Source organism: Cyprinus carpio, chromosome A21 (assembly GCF_018340385.1).
Source record: "Cyprinus carpio isolate SPL01 chromosome A21, ASM1834038v1, whole genome shotgun sequence".
Lineage (NCBI taxonomy): Eukaryota > Metazoa > Chordata > Actinopteri > Cypriniformes > Cyprinidae > Cyprinus > Cyprinus carpio.
Window position 1 is genome coordinate 2,922,486 of NC_056592.1, and position 10,307 is coordinate 2,932,792.

A 10,307-nucleotide genomic window follows, 5' to 3' on the forward strand; every position below is an offset into this window, starting at 1 on the left:
TTAAAAAAAAAAAAAAAAAATGTATTTATGCAAAGTGCTACTACAAAGCCCTTTAAAAGTTTTTTTAAAGAGTTTGTTTTTCTCATGTGGATGCAAACCATTAAAAAATAAAAACAAGTTAGCTCCCTCTAGAGGCGGAAGAGGCAAACAAAACAACATTAACACAAAAATCCCAGCTGGGTCACCCTGTGGAGCCATTCTGAACAGGTAAGTACATCTAAAGTTCATTTAATTTAAAACATTCTGTCAGACAATTAATGTGTTTAAAAAGAATTGTGAAAATCTCAGACTAATAGTACATTTTAATGGCAATTTTATTTTATAGTCTCTTTAGACATTCTACTTACTATAAGTGACATGTAGTTGCAAAGTTACCTATAGTAACCAGAATGTGTGACTATTGAGTAGACTATTGTAATAAAGCATAACATATAAAATTCAAATAAAAAAACCTCAGACCTTTCAACTTAAAAGTCCTTCAACACAAGACAGGGATTGTGACAGTTTGTATAAAATCAATATCACATCTTGCAATCATGCTAATATTCATGAAAACAACACTCTTGCTCTTGTTGAATTTTTTAATTTTATATTTTATAATATGAAAAACAAGTTTCTCATACAAGTACTTTTTGCAATCATATCTTGATTTTTGGGAGCATTTGTTTAAAATGTTGTGACATTTTTGACACAGTAATTTTTAGGAAATTCAAAAGAAATAAAATTAAACATAAATTACTGATTGCATTTGAAGCAGGAAGTTTTACATCATCACATTAATGATTTTAACAAACAAAGCAGACAATGCACCAGCAATTTAGTGATATCCCCACAGCTGGGATCTTTACCGGCCTTGAAATGAAATCCCAAGTCCTTTTAGTCCTGAGACCGAGACAAGACTGAGTACAAATGAGGTCAAGACAGAAAAAATGGTCTTAAGACCTGTCTCAATATTAGAAAAACTCATTTTAGTTAAAGAGACATACAATTATACTTTATTGAGAATTTAATTTAGTGAATAAGTATGTAATAAGTAAGTTTCTCCCACTAGCGTTATAAAACAAAACAGGTGTTGGAATCTCAAAATCAGCCAGGAATTAGAGAACAATTGTGTGCCACACTTTCATAAATCCTCTTTACAATAACACAGATTCAGGCAGATTAAGACAATGTTAATAATGATGTTCGCCGCTGAGCAGACATCGATCGGACATCAGTGACATCCCAGCATGAATGACGCGGGAGGGAAATTGAAAATTCAGCGTTAATCAACATGGAGGGGAGCTGTGATGATCCAGTACGCTCCTGCAGTCGGTCTACTAAATGGAAGCAGGAAATGTCAGGCCATGTATAACCAGCCCGGAGGGCAGACCATACTCATCTGTGTGTGAAAGCAACGGCTTCTGACTCACATCGTTAGACACCCATAAAATCAGCTACCGAAAAAGTTATTGCTTTTACAAACCACGTCACCACTTTAATCCTCACACACGATTCCTGGCTGTTTTCAGTTACACAGAATGTAAATGATAATAAAAAAAAATAAAAAATATGTTTATTTGCCAGACAGGGAATCAGATAATATGATTTATATTTATCATTATTCTTAAACGAACATTATTATCGGTTTCATGTGGTTCTTTTTCATTATTTCCATCATGAAATTTCTCTGTAAATAGCAATATTAATGATATCTTGAAAAATCCTCATCTAGTAATCACATGTCTAAAAATCCTGGGAAAGATTGCTGGTGTCCTGAACATTAGTGACACTATAATGGATTCACTGCCATGGTAAAATAAAAGCTTTGTGAGTTTTGATATTCTATTAACTATTTTTATTCCTCGCTGGAAATGATTTGCATAGCTTCAAGGGTGACATGTCCTTGTTGACAGACTGGACATTACCATACCTCTCCATGTGATCTCTTTCAGCCTTCACACACACTCGGCTCCTCCATCCCTCATGAATATTCAGACTTCAGATGAGTGTGATCTGTGTGTCTACAGCACTCTCTGCCATCCTTTTCTTCCCCCTCGAGGTACCTGTTTTAGGAATATATGGGTTGCTTTTTGCACATAATAACAACAGTAAAGAGTATGGAAGCCCGTTTTCTGCTACAGAATAGTAATAAATAAGTAACTGTGATTATTTTTCTTTTTTTTCTCTTAACTGCAAGTCATAAACTCTTTTTATATCTTTATATCTTGATACTTTATATCTTGCAATTCTAACTTTTTTTTTTTTCAAATTGCAAGAAAAAAGTGAGAACTGTGAGATAAAAATCTGTGATTGCTTTTTAATTATTTTTTTATTCTGTGGCATAAACAGACTGCCATAGTACAGGGAAAGATACTATAATGCTCCAAAATGATGAAAAAAAAGGCATCATAAACGTGTCATGAAAGTGTAGATGACTTGTGGCTCTGCAAAAATGAATATGGCGCCGTTAGACAGCTTGTGTTGGGTTTGACATCAGGGTAACGTTTTGTGATTTTGTTTTAATCTTTTATATTTATTTCAGGATGCAGCAAAAATAGACTTTTATAGCGAGACTAAAGGATGTTGTATTTGTGATTTTTTTTTACTCTTTTATATCTCATGAGCCCTTTTATAATATTCTGGAAGAGTTTGAGTCACTGTTGGTCTTTCGCAGCATCTTTATCTCTGTTCCTTTTGCTACGGACAAATTATGATCCACATACAAAACATGAAATAAGGTTATGGTTGCCTACACAGCAGTAAGTAACTGAAAGGCTTGACACTGGAAAACAAAAGCTCCATTGAAGACGGCAAATTGAATTTGGTAATATCCATTATGTCACTACAGCAAGAGGGAGAGAGAGACCCCCCGAGAATGCTCTTCAATGGTAATTACCTTTCAATTTTCTGCTATTAAACTCCATCAGAATGGACAGAGCGCCATATCAGAGATGAATCTACACACATTCAGAGAGCGCTGGCCTCCACGGCGTCCACATCCGCACAGGAACAACCTTTATTTACACGCAGACTTCTACGAGCTAATGAAGTAGTGAATATCTTGAAATGCAAATACATGGTCAACATTTAGAAAAATAAGGATGAATTTGTTTTTATGTGTCTTTTGTGTGAAATATATCTGAAAGCAGTAGGTTCAGTTTATAAAATGTGTCACATGAGTCTGAAGAGTTTTGAAGCTCTGTGTACTTTACACAAGCAGCCTGCTAAAAGAAGTCATTCAGATCTACTCCAGAGTTTCAGCGCATAATGTTATCTGTGTGCAAAGAGATATAGCCAAAAGATACACCATAATATACAAGTCTGGAAATACTTTCTGGTACTTTTCTATTCCAGGCAATGTCATTTAGTCACATTATTCATTTAAAAATTTGCTCCAAATAATAAAATACTTAATGATTTTTCAAAAAACAGGTAAAACTCATTCAGTTCATCCTCAATATAGCAAATGAAAAGGTTCAGAAGGCAACAGTCCCCATATCTAGTTTCAGATGCAAAGTAAAATATTTAGTTGAAAATGCGGAAAAAAAAAAAAAAAAACAAAAAAAACAACGATTACATTAAAGCAACCGGCGTCTGGGCGAACCTCCAAATGTGCCTCAAGATGGCTTAAAAGTGATTTGAAATAAGACAAAACTGCCTGAAAATAAGCTAAAACAACTCAAATTAAAATTTCATATTCTTTCCCTCAACTTTTTTTTTCTTTTCCCTTTGAAGAATGTCTTGATATTTGAGGTAGGCTAATTACAAAAGTTTGGGGCACTTTTATAAAGAGCATTAATTTTTCTTATGCCAAGCTCTAAAGAATTTTCTTATGTAGAAATTGCGAGAAACAATGAATTTAAAACCTCAATCCTTTATTCTTATTACAAACGACTGGAAAAGTTGTGTAAAATAATAAGTTATAAAGAGTGTGATCCCTAAAGAAAGTCGTTCTCAAGCTCTTATTTATTTTATTAGTATTATTTTAGTGACTTATTTTACTTTACAGAAAACTAGGAAGTAGATTAAAATAGTTTTGAAGACAAAACTAGGCCTATTTGAATATTGTTGTGAGCTATGGACAATGGCCTCAGAGTCGAAACGATAGTTGTAAGTTGCTTTCCCTTCAAGCACAGAAGAAGTCCCATGCCCTACAGAGAGAGAGAAAACAAAATATGCATTATCAGACTAAAAAGTAGGCTATGATGTGAAAAGCAGTAGATAACTACTCACAGTGGTTGGGATCTCAACCGTTTTCTTCTGAAAAACATGTGTCTCATTGACATAGTTACTGGGGAAATATCCAATCACACCCATCTGGTACACATAGCGCTCACCGTAGACCTGAAAAGCAAAGCTGCTGCTGTGATTTCTGGGTTTGCAGTCAGATCAGCTGAGAGGAATGTCAAATGTAAAGACACGCACACTTCCAGACCAGAAGACTCCGGCTCCCTCTGCAGGCTTGAGTTTAGAAAACACATAGATCATCTGGCCACGTCTCAGGTTGATGTATCTGCAGTCTGAAGCCACATAGTCTTCAAGAGCTTGAGCCATTGAAATCACGTCTGTGAGGCAGAAAAACCAGACTTCATAAACAAAGAACAGGAACAGATAATAGAGGTAGCAAAATAAAACAATAACTGAATATATGCAGTTTGTTGAAAACAAGTTGACCCAACGTGTGGTGTAAGCTGTCACTAAGACAACAAAATGTAAGCTACAAACATCTATGAAACAGAAATAGCCTTGGACAACAGTAATTAACAGCTAACTTAATATTGTTTCCAAGTCATTGGCAGTATTAGTTGTGTACTGTGAAGAATAGTGTAACTCACATGAACAGTCCTTGTCTGCACAGATCTTAGAGTTTGCCAGTTTCTCCATGAAAAGCCATGGTGTCATGTGACCCACTAACCCCACACAGATCAACAGGAAGATCAGGCCGAGTGATTTGTCCATCTTCAGATAATTGTAAGGGAGGAATCACTTCTCACTGCGTGCACATTCCCTGCTGAGAGTCCAGCTGCACATTCCAGCTTCAGGGAAAACCGGTCCGCTTCCGGACTCACACTCACTCTCCAGACAAACACAGACTCGCATTTCTGCTGCTTCATGAACTGCAGTCTGAATATGTATGGAAAATAACATGAAGGCAAATACAGTTTATAACACTGTTTGTGTACATTCACAACACATTACACATTTCCATATCTGCAATTTAAACAGCAAATAAAGATCCCTCCAAAAATTAACATTAGCAGCATTAATCCTTGTAATTTCTAGCAGTGTAAATGCACTCAAGTAACTTGTAATGATCACTGAAGCCTGTAGAAATAAACACAGTAAAGGCAGTATATACTGTGGAGGGCACAGTCAGACACTGGGATGCTTGTGTCACGCTCTTGTGAGAGATAGGAGCACGGAGACAAAGATAATTCAGTAAGCATTTAATAATAACCCAAGATGAAGAAGATTCAATAGACACACAGCACAAGCAGCATACTCAACGATAATAACTGACAAAGAACTGAACTGAAAAGTACACAGACCAAATGAGGATAATTAACAAGACACAGGTGAACTAACTAATGAAATCAAGGGGGAGATGGAAACTATAGGTCAATGAACAAAAGCAAGGCGGGAGAAGAGGAGAACAGGGAAGCACAGAAAACAAGGTCCAGACTGTGACTGCTTGACTACTGGATTACTCTGTTTGTTTTGTTTTAAGATAACTGATCAGGTCAGCAAACTTGTAATAATTTTATAATTTTTCTGCTTGGTCAATGTGAAATATTTCCTATTTCTCTTATCGCAGACGGGTGGCGCTGTTGCGCTGTTTGATTGGTGATCACTTACTTTGATGGGAGAAGAATCCCATGAACAATCTCCATATACACATAGAAGATCGTTATGCATCACCCATCATACTATTATGAAAATCAAATGGAAACAATGAACAATCTTGTAATGCCACAAAAATTACAATTATGAAATGTGGTCATCTTGCCCCACTGTTGGGGCAAAATGACCCCCTACCTGGGGCAAGAAGCCCGGGGGCATCTGACTTTTACAGAACATTTTATCTAAAGGCCAAATTAATCTTAATAATGTATTTTTTTGCAAAATCTAACCAAATTGGTAAAAAAATTTGCATCTTGGCAGTTGGTCAAGTCAAGTCACCTTTATTTATATAGCGCTTTAAAGGCAATTCATCATTGGATTCAGTGATGTCATTCATCCCAGTTCAGTTTAATAAGTATCTGTGCAATCATTTGCAATCAAGTCAACGATATCGCTGTAAATGAAGTGTCCCCAACTAAGCAAGCCAGAGGCGACAGCGGCAAGGAACCAAACCTCCATCGGTGACAGAATGGAGAAAAAACCTAGGGAGAAACCAGGCTCAGTCGGGGGGCCAGTTCTCCTCTGACCAGACGAAACCAGCAGTTTAATTACAGTCTGCAGCAAAGTCAGATTGTGCAGAAGAATCATCTGTTTCTGTGGTCTTGTCCCAGTGGTCATCTGAGACAAGGTCTTTACAGGGGATCTGTATCTGGGCCTCTAGTTGTCCTGGTCTCCACTGTCTTCAGGGCTGTATAGGTTCTTTCTAGGTGCTGATCCACCATCTGAGCTGGATACGTACTGGATCTGGGTGACTGCAGTGACCCTCTGATCTGTATACAGACTGGTGGCTACGGTGACCTCGAAATAAGAGAGAAACAGACTAATATTAGTGTAGATGCCATTCTTCTAACGATGTAGCAAGTACATCAGGTGTTATAGGAAGTTTTCCCGGTTCCGATTGTCCTAATTAATGCAGCCTAAAAATCCTTTAATGGATTTGGATGTTAGAAGTGTATTAGTATGTTATGTGTAAGCCAGGTTAAAGAGATGGGTCTTAAATCTAGATTTAAACTGCAAGAGTGTGTCTGCCTCCCGAACAATGTTAAGTAGGTTATTCCAGAGTTTGGGTGCTAAATAGGAAAAGGATCTGCCGCCCGCAGTTGACTTTGATATTCTAGGTATTATCAAATTGCCAGAGTTTTGAGAACGCAGTGGACTTGGAGGACTATAATATAACAAGAGCTCGTTCAAATACTGAGGTGCTAAACCATTCAGGGCTTTATAAGTAATAAGCAAGATTTTAAAATCTATACGATGTTTGATAGGTAATTAATATGGTCATCCTTCCTGGGGGGCTAATATGATATCATACTACCTGGTTCTAGTAAGAACTCTAACTGCTGCATTTTGGACCAGCTGGAGTTTGTTTATTAAGCGTGCAGAACAACCACCCAATAAAGCATTACAATAAACTAATCTTGAGGTCATAAACGCATGGATTAACATTTCCTGCATTTTGACATTGAGAGCATAGGTCATAATTTAGATATATTTTTTGAGATGGGAAAATGCAGTTTTACAAATGCTAGAAATGTGGCTTTCTAAGGAAAGATTGCTATCAAATAGCACACCTTCCTAACTGATGACGAAGAATTGACAGAGCAGCCATCAAGTCTTAGACAGTGTTCTAGGTTATTACATGGAGAGTTTTTAGGTCCTATAATTAACACAAACACTCTGTTTTTTCAGAATTTAGCAGTAAGAAATACTCATCATCCAGTTTTTTATATCGACTATGCATTCCGTTAGTTTTTTCAAATTGGTATATTTCACTGGGCCGCGAAGAAATATAAAGCTGAGTATCATCAGCATAACAGTGAAAGCTAACACCATGTTTCCTGATGATATCTCCCAAGGGTAACATGTAAAGCGTGAAGAGTAACGGCCCTAGTACTGAGCCTTGAGGTACTCCATACTGCACTTGTGATCGATATGAAAGCTCTTCATTCACTGCTACGAATTGATGTCGGTCATATAAGTATGATTTAAACCATGCTAATGCACTTCCACTAATGCCAACAAAGTTTTCTAGTCTATACAAAAGAATGGTGTTGTCAGTAGTGTCGAAAGCAGCACTAAGATCCAATAGCACTAATAGAGAGATACAACCATGATCAGATGATAAGAGCAGGTCATTTGTAAACTCTAAGGAGAGCAGTCTCAGTACTATGATACGGTCCTAAATCCTGACTGGAAATCCTCACAGATGCCATTTTTCTCTAAGAAGGAATATAATTGTGAGGATACTACCTTTTCTAGTATCTTGGACAGAAAAGGGAGATTCGAGATCGGTCTATAATTAACTAGTTCTTTGGGGTCAAGTTGTGGGTTTTTGATTGAAAGGCTTAATAACAGCCAGTTGAAGGTTTTGGGGACATATCCTAATAACAATGAGGAATTAATAATAGTCAGAAGAGGATCTATGACTTCTGAAAGCACCTCTTTTAGGAGCTTAGATGGAATAGGGTCTAACATACATATTGTTGGTTTAGATGATTTAACAAGTTTATACAATTCTTCCTCTCCTATAGTAGAGAATGAATGGAACTGTTCCTCAGGGGATCTATAGTGCACTGTCTGATGTGATACTGTAGCTGACGACTGCATGGTTACAATTTTATCTCTAATAGTATCGATCTTGGAAGTAAAGTAGTTCATAAAGTCATTCCTGCTTTGCTGTTGGGAAATCTCAACTCCTTGTTTTGATGCTTTATTTTTCAGTTAATTTAGCCACTGTATTGAATAAATACTTTGGGTTATGTTTGTTTTCTTCTAAAAGAGATGAAAAGTAATCAGATCTAGCACTTTTTAATGCTTTCCTGTAGGATAGGTTACTTTACCTCCAAGCAATACGAAATACCTCTAGTTTTATTTTCCTCCAGCTGCGCTCCATTTTCCGGGATGCTCTCTTTAGGGTGCGAGTGTGCTCATTACACCACGGTGTCAGACTGTTTTCCTTAATCTTCCTTAAGCGTAAAGGAGCAACTGTATTTAAAATGCTAGAAAAAAAAAGAGTCCATAGGTTTTCATAGTCCATAATTGGTCCCCACATTGTCAAAAATTTCAGGTTTTACTATCCTTGTGGAGTCATTTGGTCCCCTCAATGTAGAATAAACAAGAACATATCACACACACACACACACACACACACTTCCCCCATAATACTTTTCCCTCAGACTATTTCATCCTGAGGTGGTGGTAAGGTAAAACTAATACCTCTTATTCATTCTCACTCACTCTTTAACACGTTATCTTTAATATTTTTCAAGTGAGCTTATATTTTGGGGCAAGACATCCCCAGGTGCCTTTTGCCGGAGCTCCACAAGGACCGCCTCGCTCATTTCCATGTTACACACAGAAGAGTAAAAAGAAATAAATGAATAAATAAATCTGGAAATAAATACATGTGGGAATACACAAATATTAAATAAATAAATAAATAAATAAATGCATGAATAAATAAATACATTTAAAAATAGATACAGATTAATACGAAAAAAATACATAAAGGGAAAAACTAATAAAAAAAATTAATTCAGGATTGATTTCTATTAAAAATAACTATATTTTGTTTTACCAAGTCATTTATTTATTTATATTCATTCATTTTATTTTCCTATTAATTAATTAATTTAGTTATTATATTTCCTCAAGAGGAAAATTAAACGTGTGAGAGTCTTCTTGCCCCGGGGGGCTTCTTCTTCCACAGTTTTTAATTATAGGCCTAATTATTATACTCTTAGGCGTCTGTCCACATTTTTTACCATTTTTAGAACAATTTCAAAGGTTCTCAAATGCAACAAAATGCTATAAAAATTTCAGAGAAAGCTAAATGGTAACAATTATATTGTATTTTAAGGTGTCCTTGTTACACACGTTACATGTACTTACTATTTTAATAACAATTAATTATTAACAATTAATTATGCATAATAACATGCAATTAACCTAAACCAAACCCTAATCCTAACCTAACTAAATTAAGTATATGTAGTTAATTAATATTACTCATTATTTAATTGTATAATTACACTGTAACAAGGACACCTTCAAATAAAGTGTAACCATGCAAAAATAAAGAAATGCTCATGTAGACATGTATAAAAATATATTTAGTCTTCAAAGGAAACAGAAAGTCAAATGTCCCGAGAGAAAAAGTTTTGACTCAGTGTGTCAAATATCAAAACTGATGTAAAAGCAGTGCAATGTTTTGTTTCACTGTGTGTCATGTGACTCGTGTAAGGTTACGTGGTGATTGCAGCATATGCCGAGATGATGAATATTCATCAACCAGCCAGATTATAACAACACTTCCGTATTGTTTCTTCAGAATGTTGTGGATCCACTTCTAGTGTTCTCACAGGATCTATTCTATTCTATTCTATTCTATTCTATTCTATTCTATTCTATATACTCTTATGACA

The 10,307-nt window shown here is 36.0% G+C and overlaps 1 protein-coding gene across 1 annotated transcript; it reads right to left on the reverse strand.

Annotated features, from left to right (window-relative positions):
* Positions 1-4,182: 4,182 nt before the first annotated feature.
* LOC122134719 (otoraplin-like) lies at positions 4,183-4,941 on the reverse strand. The gene is made up of 3 exons (XM_042711370.1): positions 4,818-4,941; positions 4,408-4,547; positions 4,183-4,326 (listed from the first exon to the last, which is right to left on the reverse strand). The coding sequence occupies exons 1-3, from the start codon at positions 4,939-4,941 to the stop codon at positions 4,183-4,185; spliced, it is 408 nt and encodes a 135-aa protein (XP_042567304.1).
* Positions 4,942-10,307: the final 5,366 nt, after the last annotated feature.

What these genes read in the sequence shown, in the direction of transcription:
- LOC122134719 (XM_042711370.1), bottom strand. Translation starts at nt 4,941, where the DNA reads ATGGACAAATCACTCGGCCTGATCTTCCTGTTGATCTGTGTGGGGTTA. An exon ending in TGCAGACAAGGACTGTTCAT is followed by an intron (nt 4,548 to 4,817) that starts GTGAGTTACACT and finishes TCTGCCTCACAG; the next exon opens with ACGTGATTTCAATGGCTCAA. An exon ending in GAGTCTTCTGGTCTGGAAGT is followed by an intron (nt 4,327 to 4,407) that starts GTGCGTGTCTTT and finishes TTTGCTTTTCAG; the next exon opens with GTCTACGGTGAGCGCTATGT.